The sequence below is a fragment of the Struthio camelus genome, chromosome 5, assembly GCF_040807025.1.
Source record: "Struthio camelus isolate bStrCam1 chromosome 5, bStrCam1.hap1, whole genome shotgun sequence".
Taxonomy (NCBI): Eukaryota; Metazoa; Chordata; class Aves; order Struthioniformes; family Struthionidae; genus Struthio; species Struthio camelus.
In genome coordinates this window covers 19141046-19157554 of record NC_090946.1, presented here as the reverse complement: position 1 = coordinate 19157554, position 16509 = coordinate 19141046, and the positions used below count along the sequence as shown (strand labels likewise).

The 16509-nt window shown below is 47.6% G+C and overlaps 1 protein-coding gene across 4 annotated transcripts in view; it reads right to left on the bottom strand.

Moving 5' to 3' along the window:
- SLC22A18 (solute carrier family 22 member 18) overlaps nt 1-16509 on the bottom strand; it is a 63104-nt gene that overhangs the window by 10912 nt on the left and 35683 nt on the right. For all 4 annotated transcript variants that reach the window (XM_068944849.1, XM_068944851.1, XM_068944847.1 and 1 more), the window contains 3 exons: nt 13883-13998; nt 13420-13530; nt 7859-7959 (listed from right to left, as the gene is read on the bottom strand). In XM_068944849.1, coding sequence (XP_068800950.1) covers nt 7859-7959; nt 13420-13530; nt 13883-13998 — 328 coding nt within the window. The remainder of the gene's footprint in view (nt 1-7858; nt 7960-13419; nt 13531-13882; nt 13999-16509) is intronic.

Sequence of the window (16509 nt, the reverse complement as noted above, 5' to 3'; positions counted from 1 at the left end):
CCGTAGGTAGGAAGGCCCATCGCCTTGGTTTTGGACACCGTCAGACCACCATCTTGACTGAGGTCCTGGATAATGTTTGCAGTCCCTGCGAGCTAAGGGCTTGTTTCTACTTAGAATTTAGACCCGAAAACACATTAGAAGAGACTAGTAGCTCCCTAGGAGGCAGCTTTCTTGAGTCATAGATAAGTTCACGGAATCCCTGGAAAGAGTTTAAGAGGAAGAAAAATCTAGAAAAACGGGGATGAATGACTGGGGACATCGGCACAACAATCCTCTGGGAGTTGTCCTGCGCTTGCTGTAATTCTCTATTTGCTGTTCATTTCTCAGCACAGTCATGCCAGCAATTTTCCACGGGCAGGTAGCAGGCACCTGATTTGTGTGAGCGGCACTTGTTTGCACGCACACATTCGCAAGGGAGGAAACGAGAAGCGGTTCGTGTGCGTTCTCCCATGCCCAGTTTTGGAAGCGCGCCACCTCCGCGAAGCTGCGAGCGCAGATTTTGGGGCCAGCGGAGGCTCCTTTGAAGATCTGGCCTTCCCTGCTGCAGCGGACGCACTCCGGTGGCACTGCAAAGGCAGCAGTGGAGGTGAAGTATCCTCCTTGCTGTTTGCATCTCCTGGGCTTTCCAACCTGGCATGCGACCCCGACTGCGGAGAGCCCGCAGCAGGCCTTCCCCTGCCACGTTTCCTCTCGCCCGCACAGCGCTGGCCTTTGCAACCCGAGCTGCTTTGAAGTGCCAGGAAGGGAGACAGTGTACCTTACTGGAATGCCTTCTGCCATCAATAAACAAAGGAGAAAGGAAATTGTTTGCAAGTGAAATAACACTGACTGCCTGTGGCTGGGTACACATGTCACAGGAAAAATGAACTGGTCTTTTCTCTTCCTTCTTTAAAGGCAAATAAGGCTCCCGATGAATGCAGAGGAACAGTGAACACTCTTGTCTCCTTGCCTTTTTGCTCCCTTCTTGCTGGTGATTTGTTCCACCAGTTCAGCTGATCAGACAGAAAAACAGTCACTAGCACTTTTACTATATTTGATTTCTGGGAAGGAAGTGGCTCCTGTTAGGTTAGAAGAGCCTATTAATACTTTTCTTTGTTCACCTCATTATTGAATTTCGTAAGTCTCTTGCAGAATGGAGAAGACTTTTCTGCTTTAAGGTTGAAGGTGCTCATTTTTGAGAGACTTTTTTAATGACGAGGCAGTAGCCTTGTTGCCTGCAGCTGCTGCTGAGCAGGACTAGCATCCAAGAGCAGCTAACCTCACTGGTGGATGTTAGACAAGCTACACAGAAAAAGTGTGATTTCCCTAGGTGACTGGTTGGTTTGGCCGTGCTAGTCTGCGGTCCTCAGACACCAAGATCGTTTCTATAGATTCTTTCATGAGCAACAACTGAAAGTCCAACACAGTTGAGAAACAAAATGCTCATTTACACAACAGCATGGACATGAAAAGACCGGAGAAGGTCTGACAGCCAGACACCCTGCAGGCCAGATAAGCTGGTGCAGCTCACCAGAGAAGATGCAGGGCCCCAGTCCTGGTGTAGATAGCGCGATGCACATTAGAGGCAGCCTCCCACGCACTGGACCTGAATCTCGCCTTTGAGTTTTTGCCAGGGTGGCAGTTCCCAGGCTAAGAGCAGAGCTGGCCGGGGGTGGGACGCGCAGGTGGGCACGGAGGGAAGTGGACCCAAAGGGGCAACAAAAACCTTTATCGGCTGAAGACAGCGAAAAATCTTGCACCAGCCTGAGCGGGGGGAGATGAAAAACTTTTCTACTGAAACAGCGATGCTGGAAAGCTTTGGAGAAGCAGCTCAGGCCTTGCGGAGCCGCACGAGGGTGTCGAGACTGGAAGGAGAACGCATGGCAAGGACCAAGCTGCTGAACACAGCACTTTGCCCAACAGGGGAAAGCAGAGCATGTTTTGCAAACGCCAGCCTAATCGCTCCCCCCCCCAACCCCCCCAGATTTAAATCCTTCAAAGCAAGGAAACCGGAGAACTCTCTGTTTGTTGTTGTCAGGTCCTTTCCCCAAGTGGGTTTTCCCCCTAGGCATACCTGGCTGTAATTAAATCCCCAGCTCTTTAATCATCTCTTTTGCTGCATAGAAAAAAAAAAAATGCAAGAGGGACAGACGGGTGATAAGATGATAGGCAATGTAAATCTCTCCTCCAGGAATCTCTCTCATCTTTTCAGCATCACTCGGTACAAACTTGTCCCTCCAGAAACTGCACAGCTAGAGGTGGAGTTTGAACAACAATACGAATTAAAAGCAGTAAATAGAACAGATGTCTTAATGATTTCTTCATCCTCAGGGTAATAAATATCTACCCCTTTGCCCCACCCGAAGTTTTTGCTTGGTTTGTTTTTCTTTGTTTTTCGAGAAAAAGTTCTTAAAGGAAAGTTTCTCCCGCCCCCTCCCGCAGTTTGAAATCTAAGCATCAGATGTGACTGTAGATACTAACCAGGGACTCCAGGTATTTCACTTGCCTAATCCTCCGGCAGCATCTCCCAAGCACATACTACGCTGGGAATTTCTCCTTGTTATTGCGTTCACAACTCCAAAGGAAAAAAAAGAAAAGTGGGTGCCTAGGCCTGTTTCTGCCCATCACGCACAATTAAATGGTCCTCGGCAGGGAGGATGAACGGCATCTCACACTTGCGGGCATTCGGTGCGAGGGAAATTTTGTTCGTGTCCTTTCTGGGATGAGGCGACCCTGGGATCGCAGCCCCGGAGGACAGTGGGGTCGCGTCCCTGGTGGGATCTCAGACCTCTTACCCGGAGACCCACCAGCGATCAGATCACGCATGAGGAGCTGGGAAATTTCTATAACGCAAGATGCCCGGCACAAAGGCATCCTGCTTTCTACACCTGTGCCCTCATTTCGTTATCTCCTGTCAGCCGCCTCCTCCTCCTGGATTTAGGCTGGCACAACCACAGCTAACCACACAGCTTCGCCTTATCGGGACCGCTGCGCTTCTTATTTCCACTTCACCATCAGACCTCAGCCCGTTCCAGCCTTGGTCACATCCCACTTCCTAAGCAGCTACCTGCTTTCCCGGTGAAGCAGCTCTTGGTCCCGACGTCAGGGCGCTGCATTCCTGCATGCGCGCGCGCGCGCGGCCTCGCAGCTCAACTCACCCTTCGCCGGCCCGGCCCTCAGCTCTTCTTCCCTCTCCTCACCCCCAGCTTTCACAGCATTTTAAGCCTGCCCTACGCTCTCCAAGATCCTCTGCTATTAGATTATGCTCCGTGCCTAACTGCGAACAGATGTGGCTGATGATAGCTTCTTAACGGTCATTTAAAAAAAAAAAAAAGTTTAAGAAAAAATTACCCTTTCAACTACTTTGCCGTTGGAAAGCGCACGCCAACGTTCAGCGGAGCCAGTGGACTTCCCACACAATGCTATTTATTCTCGTGTGCCAAAACAGTTCGCAAAGCAAGGTTAGCATCAGATCTGCAGATGGAGCGTTAGAGGCGGAGAACAGTTACAGCAACCTACCCAAGACGAAAAGCAGGACAGTGGCGGAGTCCTGGAACCGTAAATCGATGCTAATTCCTAGTCCAATGCTTCGACCACGAACCAGGAAGCCCCCGCTCCCTGGGGACAGCATGGAAAACCGCACCTCTGACAACTTTTACAACAACATATCCCCAGACATATTGCAAGCTGTTAGCTCCTGGCCGTGCAGGGCTCTCCTAGAAACAGCAGGTCCTGAGCACCCCGTCTTGACCACGCTGGCAAGTTTGCAACCGTGGCAGATCCCATCCTTACAGCTTAGAAAGACCCTTCGGCAAATACGTAATATTTTGTTCACTTTTTAGAGGAAAGACAAAAAGCACGAGGAGAGCCGGGCGAAGGAGGACCAGGCAGTGGGCTGCCCGCTCGGCCAGGGGAGATGGGTGCTGGCAACGCCACGTGCCACAGGGACTAGCAACCGTGGGCCAACCGCACGGGGCCACGAGGACAAAACGCACAGCCAGAACCGGTCAAGTCGCTTGCTGGTTACAAATGCCGTTAACTGCTGCTGTTTGGACAAGAGCTGCCAGGGCAGCGGGGCAAGCGAGGAACAAAGACGAGAGGCGCTCTGGGGAGAAGCCGGCCGAAGCCGAGAGGCTCCCAGGCTCCAAAGACCAGTTCCTGGAGGGATTCGGAAAGGCTAAATGCCCCCTCTTAGGCTGAGCACTGGGCACCTCCCTGAATTTTGGGGGGGCCTCAGGGGTCATAAAGCGATAAGACGGGAGCAAGGCTTCGGCGTGCCAGATGCCACCCTTGGGAGGGCTTTGCGATGAAATAGGGCGGCTGTCGGCTAACTGCTCTTAACACCCTCTGCCTGCAAAGAGGGTATGAAAAACCTTACCACCGCGTGCGGGGTCCGTGCTTTTGCGCTAGCCTTCCTAGGGAAAGAGGTGTTTTAGATGCCGATGACAAAGCAGCCAGTTGCCGACTTAAAGCTACGCAGACTGACTCAAGGCCACCCTCAATCTCCTTTCTTGCTGCTTCGCAGCTGGTTCAAACTGGAAGAGCAGTGAGAAACACAGATGTTTACGGTACGTTGGCCACTTCTCACCACAGCGGGTTAAATGAGGCTGAGAAGCTGAAAAATAAGGTTAAGCAATTGGAGCATAATATCCTTGGGGCGGGAAAGGAAAGTAGTAAGAGGCCATCAGTGTCTGAATCATCCTGATTTTGCTTTCTGGCCTGGGAAAGGCTGCAACACCTTTTTTTCCTTTTTTTCTTGTGCTAGAGGAAGATGCCAGTTTTGACAAGAGGAAGATTTGATTAAAAATACAGAAACTACTTTGGAAATCTCATTAAAAGTGCCACAGTTTTTCAGCATTTGGGGGCCCATCAGGATTTTAACTACATACAAAGAAACTTAAAAATACATTAAAAAAAGACGGGGACATTAGGATTCTCAGGGAATCCAATGATTTGAGGAACTGGGGCTTTATACAGACAGTGGCTCACGCCAAGCATATGCTGCTTGTCAGATTCGGTGCCCTTGCCCAGCCTTAACCCTAATGTGCCACAGTCCCAGGCTTCCCAGCACCCACCTGTCTATACAAGGCCTGAAAAGTGACCACCAGCAGGTGTCCAAAGAGAGACACTCTTGGGAGGGGTCCTCCTCGAGGCGGGAGGCTCGGAACAAGTCAGGCAGAAGGGGAAAAACCCCACAACATCTGATAGAAAGGCAACTAAGGAATGAGAAGTCAAAGCTGAGGAGCTGGTTGATGAGATTCACTGAAAAGGACATTATAGGTGTTATTCATAAAGCTACAATTTACCCGGTGAAGTGGGGAAGCCAGTCAGCAGATATTAATCACCATTCATCTACGGAGCCTGGTGCAATTCAGTTTGCACCTTCATCTGCACGCATATCTCCAGCACTATCAATCGACTGTACAACCAACACAGCAGCATCTGAAACGCCACTGGAGGAAAGACGGCGGAAAGACAAGCATCTGGGCACAACAGGACAGAGCTGGCGCACATTATGCTCCCTTCACATATCTCCCATCAGAGGAACCTCAACAGAAAGTAACCATTACACTTAACACTTTAACTCTGCACAGTCACTGTCTACAGCAGATGCCTCTGGACCATTCCAGTCAGAGCCCTGAGCTGGAAATAAAAGCAAAAATCTTACGTTTTGCAATAATTTGAAGGCCAGATCCTCCTCCGGTGGAAGTGTTGCTGATTTGGACCAGCTGAGGATTTGGTCCTGCATAAACCAGAGCAGAGGCATTCCTAGCTTGCAAATGTCAGTTTTAAAGTGGTTAGAATAAGCATCAAATCAGAAAGCATTGCCTTCCAAGTTTTCTGTGAAGATGGCTCTGTTGCCATCAGGAATCAGGTATTCTGGACTTAAAGAAAAAAAAAAAACAGCCTGTACTTTTGCCCTTCCCTTTTTGGTGTTCTGACAACACCATGTGGTGTCACGAGGAAGAGAAGTTTCTTTGTCCGTCAGACTGCTTCACGCCCGTATTTCTGATGTCCAGAGTCACGCGTTGAAGACTAGGCACAGCAAAACAGATAGAAACTGCAAGGTTTCCACAGATGAAAGAAAATTGGCTGGCTGACAAGAGCTAATTTCTATGCCAAATGTCCCAAGGCAAAGCCGCCCCAACGAAGCAGACTTTACACCTGAGCCTGCAGGCCTCTAGTGGATTAGAGCACATTAACAGGTACCACACTCTTGGCTTCCGTGGGATGAAATTCAAACTACGTGCGACTGTTTGGAGGATCAGGTCTTTGGTCCACACCGACATCTGGTTATCTGCTTTGAAGCAGAGTGAATGCTATAGTTTCCAAATCTTCCAGACCTGTATCCATACGGAGGTGCACCAACACGGCCGTACAGGTAACCACAGCTACACTGGTTTCAACCAAACTAACATGGGAGACAGTAGCAGTGAAGTCAGATACCCCAGGCTTAGCCACAAAGTCCAAGCTCTACCCGGCAACGCAACCGCTCTCTATCAGGCTGTACCAGTGCCATCGTACCACCAGTGCTATTGTACCCATATTAGCTAGCTTGAAACGACACCTCATCCATGCTACAACCACGTATTTGATTAAAGCACAGACATCTATAATAGGAATTAAACTGCTGTCTAAGTTAAGAGCACAGTTGTTGGGGAATCCCCCTGTATTCGAAGAGGGAAGAGGACCTCAGAAGGAGACTCAGCCCCTCTAAAATCTGAGTCATTCTTCGGAGATGCTGCTCTAAGAGGGAGCCTACAGAGACCAGCTTGGAGTAAGCCCACGCTGGGGTTTTAGTTTGGGTCGGAAGCGTGCTTTGGAAAGTGACTCCTGAGCACCCCACTTACCGCACTTCATGCTGCGGAGTGGACAAACTGGACTCCTTGTGGATGAAGCTACGGGGAAGATGCCTCCAGCTGAGAGCAGGTGTCCGGTCCACGGGACCGAGCTACAGCTAGTCCAGAGCCAACCCTCCCAGTATGTGCACAGCACCTGCTCCTCAGCGCCAGCTGCTGCCATCTGCACTGCTCTGTTCGCCGACACAGCCACAGCCACGCTTGCCAGCTCCTCTGCTAAGATGCCTAGATTAGGTGAAGCCAGGCCGGACCCCACATAACTGGCAAAACTAGGGCAAACACAAGTTGCAAAGAAAGGAGCTGGAGTTGCCGTTTCACAGATGAGACGCTCCTTAAAATCACAGAGGAACCCAGCAAACGAATGCAGGCTTAATTACTGGACCACCCTCCCTCAGGATATTGCTTAACTTGCATTTCTGCCTCGAGGCTTGCTTTTACCCCTCTGTTGCTCTTTCTGCGGAAGTATTAGCCTTTTCCTCCAGAAGGAAGATCTATAATACAGCACCTTTATTTTTGATTCTGTTACTGCCTAATTCAGCTGACCTCTCCCTTTTGCTCATTTGCTAGCCATGTCCCACTGCTCACTATTCTTTTAGAAAGCACAAGCGTGCTTGGGTCCACAGAGCAGAAGCAAGTCCCTCCTTTGCATTGAAGGCCTCTGTGAAGAGTGAAAACCTGAATCCAAACACTTCAGCTTCAATGTAAATTTTATTACAAAAACTAGGACAACATGTCAGTGCAAGGACTTTTTAGTTCCACCACCTAAAGATCTGCAAAGAGAGGCAGAGGAAGATGGCTGTCGAGACACTTATCTCCCTGCTTTCTTTCCATCCTAAGGAACAGAAGAAATTTGGAGTCACTTTTGTTTTCACGGGCCAAGTAACACATGGCAGAGCTAGGAGCGCATTTATGATTTTCACGTCAATACTATACTGAATTTGGGAGAGCATTTGTAACGAAGATAGCAAAATGCAAATTAGAAAGCAACGTGACAAGAGGAGGACTTTCACTTCACTTACCATTTGAAGGACACCAAAATATGACATCAGGTATCCGGACTGCACTGCTTCCAAGCCAAAGAAATCCATAGAGATGATGGAAAACATGATCAGGAACAAACCTAGAGAGAGGGTTAATGAAAAGCGTACGTCAATATGTGCTGCGTATAGTGGCCCAGACCTGCTCTCAGTCACCTTCGGTGTGAGCCAGCAGCTCTCCCTGAGGTTACAGTGACTGGGTATAAACATGAGCAGAATCCTATTCAAAGTCAGCCTATTAATTTAATCTTTAAATGTTAACTTTTTTATCCCCCTAACTTTCATCTTTAAATAATGTGACTACGTAGGCTGTAGATGCAACTGTTTATTATAAACTGGTAAATATTTTTAATCAGCCAAGCCAGACCAACCATTAAGGCAGCAAGAAAACATTTGTTCAGACAAGACTGTAACCATAAAATAATCTGATTGCATTCCTCATTCCTTTGGCCTAATGTTAGATTTTCACCATTGGGAACGCTGCCTGGGAAACAGTCTGGCGACATCAGATTAAATGCAGTGGTTTCACCGTACAGCTCATCAGTGAGCTCAGTGGCACACGGCATTTCTCTTGCAGGGATCGATAGCGGTGTTGACACAGACGCACAGTTAGGGAAGGGTGGACAGAAGCAGCATAGGCTGGGTCTGCTCTTCCATTAAGGCAGTACCTGGAAAGCATAGCGGAAGATGCCCGCTCACTTAATCTCATATAAAAACACAACAGCGTGTATTTCCCTCACCATCAAGCACACACAACAACAGACGCGCACACGCACTCCATCATACACAAAGAGCCATCAGGTTCAAAATATTATGACAAAACACTGTTCTCTAAACAACGGGGAATGGGGTACGGGACTGCTACCTCCCCTCCTGTCTCGTGCCCCTCAGAGGTGCTAACCCGGCATGCAATTGTGGCTCCCTGCATGCAGACATCCAGCCGGCTCGAGCACTGGGTAGCACAGAGCCTGCTGGGGAGGGGAGAGAAGAGCAGGTGACCCTCAGAGCTCCTGCCCTGTTTCCTAGGGTCCTCCAAGGCACAAGGACTCGGGAGCTACCACCCTCTCTTTTCTTAATGGTAAGAGAACAGAGCATAGCAAGACACGTGTGAGGATGGCTCAAGGGAACGCTTGAAACAAAGACGTTGGGGCTGGTAAGAGGAATCACACCCTACAAGTGGCTGTTTTGCCGTGCTGAACAGAACGAGAAGGTGGGGTGACCAGCATAACCGCCCCCACGGCGCACCGCCTCCGTTTCTATCAGCGCACAGCGCGGCAACGCGCTCACCCGTTGCTCCCAGCGGTGCCTTTGCACTAACGAACGCCTCCCTCCAAGCATCTCAGCCCTTCAGCTTGAGGGACCAGCCCCCTCATGGAAAGCCTGGCCAGATACCACCAGTCCCTGGGGACACCTCTCTGCTCCTACCAGCCTGGTGGTCTCCATGGGGAGGGAGGGGGCAGGAAGGCCGCCACGCGACACTTCTCTCCCGATGCTCTGGAGAAGGTGCAGGGAGCTGGGTGCTTGCTGGGATTTATGGGTCCACCCCAGCCTTTGGCGGGGAGCGCCCCATTGCCATCCAGTTACTTTGAAATCACTCTTGGCTCAAGCCGGCTTAAGGTAACGTGCAAATAAAAGTACTTACTCACCACAACCGAAATAGACAACAGAGTTGCACATGTTTATAACAGACACACGTGAAGAAATTAAAGAAAAACCACACTTCGTTTCACTCGCAGTAAGATTAGATCGAAAAGGGTGCTCTGCCTTTACGCAGCTCCCTCTCTGCCAGTACCACCTAGGAGGGATCCCACCTTCCTACACACCCGACGCCGCTTCCTGGTGCAACGTGCCAGCTTTCATAGCTCATCTCCCCTTTGAAGTCCTTCACCAAGTGGAGACAGATTTGATCTTTCTACCCTAAACTAGCTGAGCCCTTTCTTAGGCAGGAGATAGGATTTCTCCTGAATGAAGGCAGCCGTTGTGCGACTCCCCTGGGGATGCAAACATCTCTTTTGGGGGGTCTAAATAACGGTTGAGCTCTTAGAAAGCCTGGCATGAGAGGGACAAGTGCAGAAGGCAGCAGGTATGCGGGCATTTCTAAAAGCAATCAGTGGCTTTGGGAACACCAGTTTTGTGACTCTTACCTAGCTCCAGTTTGAACAGGTGAGCACTTAGCTACTGAAAGTCTTTCTCCACCTCCTACGGCGGGCTGCCCAAAGCAATGGGGGCAGAGACTCCAGGCCCCTTGTGAAATCCTGGTCTGCGCGTGAAAAAGTCTCCTTAAAAAGTGGGACACAGCTGCTAAAGCGACGCTGTTAAAGCCAGAGCTCTCAGAAGACTCATACAAGCAGTTAACTACCAGTGTTTTCAAGGCCCTAGTGACTTCTGATCCCCGAGTACGAGGACTGTTCGACATTTTCATCCCTGCGTTCTGTTTTCTGCCTCTTATCTACCACAGTGCAACGAGGCTTACTTTTCCCAGGTCAGTTGAGAGACTGTAGCTTAGCCATGCCCAGAGAGATACGCCATCCTGGCCGTCTCTTGGCAGCTGTCCGTTGCTACCAAGGAGGCAGAAGCCCATCTTGGCTCTTCGGCAAGGCATGGAGGAGGTTCTCCACCCTGCACCCCTCTTGGGAAGACTCCTTCTCTTTTGAACAAGCTAATTTTAGACAACACTGAGATCCATAAGGAACAGAGGGTTTTCTTCTGTGTATATCACAAGCTTGTTTACAAAGTAAACAGAGAAAGGGCTGCAATTTGGATGATCTAATTAATTCCACGGTTGCAGCAGGGAGAAGAAAGGTAAATCAGATCATTAGGAGCTCAGTCTCCCGCTGCGCGTTGCAGAGGACCAGGCGATGGCCGAACCCCTTTCAGCTGCAATCAGATGGTCAGCCACCCGATGAGAGACCTGCAAAGAGAAGTCGCCAGGATTTTAACAGGCAGAGCTCTTTGCTGCTATGCTTCTGGCAGGAGCGTCTTGGATGAACCCAAGCCTACTCTTCCCAAAATGCTCCCAGCCATCTAAATGACAGACTATTAGCCTACATCCGGCCTCTGCGTGGCTGATTCCTTCCCACTTACCGAGAAGCTGCCTTGCCGTTTGGGTGGGAAGTGTTTATTTTTGTTTGGTATGAGTTTCTGCTGTGCACAGGAAATGAAAAATGTGTCCTACAACGCCGAGGAATTTGCATTTCCGCAGCGATGACTAAAGCAAAGTGCATCTCGCCCGTCTTTTGGAAAAAGGAAAGCACACAGGAAATTATAGTGCCGATTGCATTCAGATGTGGTCTCCGCTACAACAATTTTCAACAGAGAAATTAATGCCGCTTTACGCTGAGAAATGAGCCGCTATCAGAAAAGAAAACCCTCCTAAAACATCACTTGACTATCTTATTCTGTGAAACACTGCCAGTTTATGACATTTTCTCTAAATAAAGTTTTAAAGTTGAGTTGCACAGGAATCTAAGAGATGCACCGTTGGGGAAAGCCGCTAGTCCTTTGGACCAGCATCCTGTCTCCTGGGATGGCAGCAGGAGGTGCTATTTAGGAATCGCTCACAAACCTGGCCGCTATCTGGATCTCCCACTGCCCCAACATCCACAACCTGTCAAAAGGTTTATCCCTGCCTCAGTCCGTTAGCAGCAACACGTTCATGGACGTGTTGACCAGCTAATCCCTTTCCCGACCAGCTGATACCGTGTTCGCATCCTCCTTCCAGAAGTTCACGACTTGCTGTGTAAAAGGAAAATGTCATTTCTTGTACCTTCTTTAAACTGGTCTCCTATTTGTTTCAGCAAAAGCGCACTTATCCTAATATTGCAGGATTGGTGACAAACACTTCTGCATCCAACTCACTCACCGTCTTCCTGATTTCCAAAAAGCAATTTAACGTGAGGGAAGGAGAGAAGGGGAAGGGATTGGAAATAAGGTACCGAATTTTTTTTCTGTGGACCGGTCGGCACTACTGATCTCAGCCGATGCCAAGTACACACAAAAGGAAAAAACAAATCAGAAATCCTTCACTTCTCTGCACGTTATTCTAAAGTTCCTGTCAAACTTGTTTCCCCACAGCCCTAAGAAGGAATAACAGAAGAGCTGGGCCAAGCCCAGAAATGCCACCCTCCGCAGCTGAATCCAGTTTCATTTGTAAACTGAATGTAGAGTTTACAAATTAGAAACGTATTTGCAAACTACGTTACACATTATATAAACTTCCAGGGCTGCCCCAGACAGAGATGAACTAGCAAAAGTCGCAAAATGTAAAAGCTAAGGCACATTAAATCCTGCTTTAGGATCCTTATTCGGAAGCGAAGTGCCTCAGTTTGTTCAGAGAAAGCAAGAGCTAATTAAAGCAATTTTCAGAAAGGGAATCTCCACGCAACGTGAATCACACGTAAAACTAAGGCACGTTAACTCTGCAGCTTTCACTTTTAGTTTCCCTTAGCTTTCCTGAATGCCCCCACTTACTAAACGACCCCTTTTCAGAGGCTCTCTACTGCTGTCCTCCTGCAGAAGTTGAGCACTCATTCATTCGCCCACCTAGGCACAGCTGCTGAGCTTGTAACCAGGAACTTTCCCCATGTTCTGATGAACACAAAAGTGACTCTTTGACACTGTAGTCCAGAGGAACTGCACTTTTTTCACATTTGTCTAGGAAAAAAGCCATTCAGACTGCGGGGAAAGGCAGAGACCATCACCCTTTCCTTACACCATTATTAACAAGGTTCACAGGCTGACTTAATCTCCAGATAAATGAGCTAGAAGGGAAAGAAGCTAGAGGGTAGGCAAAATTAAAGCTGATGAAATTGTGACCAAGAATATGCATAAACAGGCAAATCAGGTGACATGGAATGTGCCAAGACAGCAGTTGGCTCAAAGGAAGCTGAAAAACAGGCAGGTTTTGCACACGTTGGAGGTAATGGCAGGTTTCGACCATGACACAAGAAAAAGGAGCAGAATATGCAGAGAAGAGATGTAGGGCTGAAGAACAAGCACCACCGTCAATATGCAAGGGAAGAAATAAAAGCTACCAGCTCCCCTGCATGCATACAACGGTTAACGGAGCCGCTCCGACAACAGTGCCTAATCCAGCAATAGTTTTTACCTGTTGGAGAAACAGTTAGGATATATATACTTTTTCGCCCTTAAAAGCACCAAGTAAAATCAGGACCTCAGTGTTTCTGGCAGAGTATAAATGATTTGCCTCTGCTCTGAAGAGCTTATCGCCTAAACAGAAATGACAGACAGGAGGAGAAAACTATCCTTTTACGGCTAAGGGGATCAGGTAGAGAGACAAAGTGCTTTGCCAAAAGCCACAGCAGAAGCCTGTGACAAACACTCTGTTTTAAATTAAGTCTCAGGTTTTTGACCCAAGGTAGCCGAGTGTTTGGCAGTATGCAGCGCCTGAACCGAGAGCTGCATCCCCACTCCTCCGTGATCAAACGCAAAGCACTTTCAGTAACCCGAGACAAGCCCGGTCTACACCGTACATACTCTTGCTTTAAGTACGTCAGCAACCGCGGGTAACGGGTGAGGTTTACCTATGGGAAATACAGCAAAGACCTTGACCATGAAAACTTCCATTACTCCCGGAAACTTCATCAGGCGTAGGATTTCTCGGAGGCTAAACACACTGCCAGACTGCGATGGGCCTGGGAACACGACATATTGAATAATATTTTATTTATGCAGGTCAGAGGCAGGAAACAAGAAAAACTGAGACTGCCAGTTCAGGTTTGCAGCCATCTTCCTGAAAAAGAGCCTCTGCAGCGCCGGCTTTCTGCCGGCAGCGGCGGGTGGTAGCTGGTGCTGGGTCTGCGCCGGGGACGCCAGTGAGACCCAGGAGCACGACTCCCACGCACGGCCACCCTGACCCTAGCGACGGGGGCTGCGCAGGCGAGGTTCAAACCTCACAGCCCTCCTGCTGCAGCGTTTTACCTGGCTGATTGTAAGCATATTCCAGAAGGACTAACGTGCCACTTATCAAAACCACTAAATACTTACGGTGGTCCATCACAGGATCTTCTGACTCTGGTTTAGCTTGCGAAGGGATCCAGACCATTACTATCATGGTGGTTATGAGGCTTCCTACCAGCCCAACATATATAGGAACAAAAATGCTGCAAAGAGAAAAAAAGCACAAGTAAGCGCACAAATATCATAAACAGCAGACATTTATACATCAGCCCTGCAGGGACTTCGGCAGACGGCTGCTTTTACTTGGGTGAAGAGCAATCCCCGTGAAGTCACAGTTCCTAAGGTTATAAACAAGCTTACCTGCTTTCAGAGCGAGGGCTTTGGGTATTCACCACTGTGGTCTGAAACTTCACCAAAAGACAGCTATTGTCATCAAGGTATTTTGTCACTTGTATTAATAACAGGCCACAAAAATATACTTTTAAATCTCCAAGTATCAGAGGAAAAGAGTCCCTCTTGCTTTAACGCTGCTTAGAAATCTTCCCACGGACGGCACACTAATTGCTTGTTAGGATCCACAGCAGGCCAGATCCTCCTCATTTTAATCACTGTCTCACTCCTTGAAATTTCTCAGTGAAATCAAATGAAGTTACGGAGTGACGGAAGCACTCAAGATGATTAAGGATGGTAGAAAATAGCCCAGTGTGCAGCCAGAACTGAAAATGCCAGAGATGCATCACCACTTGAAAAGGAGCCACAGAAAATAACAAATATGGTCTACAAAACCTTCTGAGGAGGAGAGTAAACAGCACTTTGACTGAAGCACCAAGAAGATGCTCAAAACCATACCAACTCCCCTTCACCAGCCTGTCAGAGGCCCCAGCTTTGGATCTTTAATACATGTGGGGCCACATCCTTAGATATGGACACAATCAATGATAATTATTAATAATATTTTTTAATGATAAAAAGTAACAATTATAAACTACCTGAAGAACCCCAATACGAATTGCATAAAAGTCAACAGAGTCAATAAGAAGTCCTTAAATATCCTCTTGAACGAGAGATCTCTGCTATCCTCTCAAAAGAGAAGAGTAGGAAATGACTCTTCCTGGTCTTTAAGCGCATGTGGGAAGACTGGAGACTCTGAAGGGCTTTAACTCTCAGAAAAAAAAGGTGGAACAAAATCCAGAGCTGGAAGACTGAAACGCAGGAAATACAAGTTAAAAACAAAGGAAAATGTATGTTTTGTTTTTAACAGTGAGAGCAACCATCCACTAAATGTGCTCATTAAAAGTCTTCCCCATCATGGAAATCCTGTTAGTCAAAGGGGAATTCTTGGTCAGATTTATGCTTAAAGCCTCCTGTAGGATGCAGATTTGAAGTGGGAGATACCAGATGAAACGCCAAAGACCAGTGTAGAGGATAACCCCACAAGACAATAACGGTGTTTTTGGGGTATAAAAGTTTAAGCACCTTGGACTTTAGCAAAGAAAGGGCTGGCTTTCCTCGCAGAGCGCTTTCCAGGTTGCGCGAGCCCACGCAGACGGCTGGTGGGGAGCATGTGGCCGACACAACCCCACCTTCCGCAAACAGGATGCAAAAGACCATGCGGTCACTGGCTAAAATCTCCTTCCGATGCGCGCACTGATAGAAGAGTGGTTAACAACTTATTTTTACTGTTGTTTTCCTTGTTAGATCATGGCATATTTTTCCCTTGGAAGAACTAGCAGCGCTAATTGTAAAAGCCTCAGGTTTCCTCCACGCTAGACAAAGGTGCGGTCTGAGCAATTTCTAGAGTATTACTGGGCTATTATTAAAGTCCCAGAGCGAGGCAGGCAAGGACTGAGATGCAAACAAACAAGAAAAGCATCAAAGGGCAAATATATATATATATATAAATATATATATGTATTTATATATATATATATGTATACGTATTACTGTTAATAGCAACTGCAAATATTTCAGCTTAATATTTTAATTCTCATTAATTAATTATTATTAACAATAACAAAGGTAGATAGTATCTTCTGCAAATGGACTTACTGCAACAATTTAGACCTGTTGCGTCCATCTGCCAAGTTGTTCTGTTCATTACCTGGGACCACAAAATTAGTCATTTACGGGATTGTTTTATTTATTTAGTACAGGAGATTGCCATTTTCTGATTAAAAGTTATCTGTCAAACAATTCCCAAACTGCTGAAATTAAGCTCTTTTGTACCAAATTTCTCTCCAAGAAATCCTGAATTTCTAGTTTTTTTTATAACGTAGGGTAACTTTATTAGCCAGACAGAAAGATAAAAGTAGTAGTTCCAGCTGGCTTTTTTTTTTTTTTCCTTTCTTGTTTGGAGCTCTATATTACAAGCTTTCATTCTGATATGGAAAACAGCATCATCGCAAAAATTTTTGTTGGGCCGAAAAAACATTTCCGCCACAGTCCCATTTTTTTTGAGGTTTTCCAGTCTGCCACATGCCAGTGTAAATATGTTTCACTCTTTAGTTCAGAAGACAGTTACAGTGAGGGCCAGCAACGAGTGAACAATCCCCCAGTAAAACTAGGAAGTAACAATGTCCTACTTCACTGAAAGCACATGGCTGCTAATTCTTTGCTGGGAAAGGGAGACGAGAACGTTGACATTTTCCATATTTGGAAGAAACTGGACTGGCCTGAATGAATTAATGGAATTTTGTACAGTCAGACTGAATTTG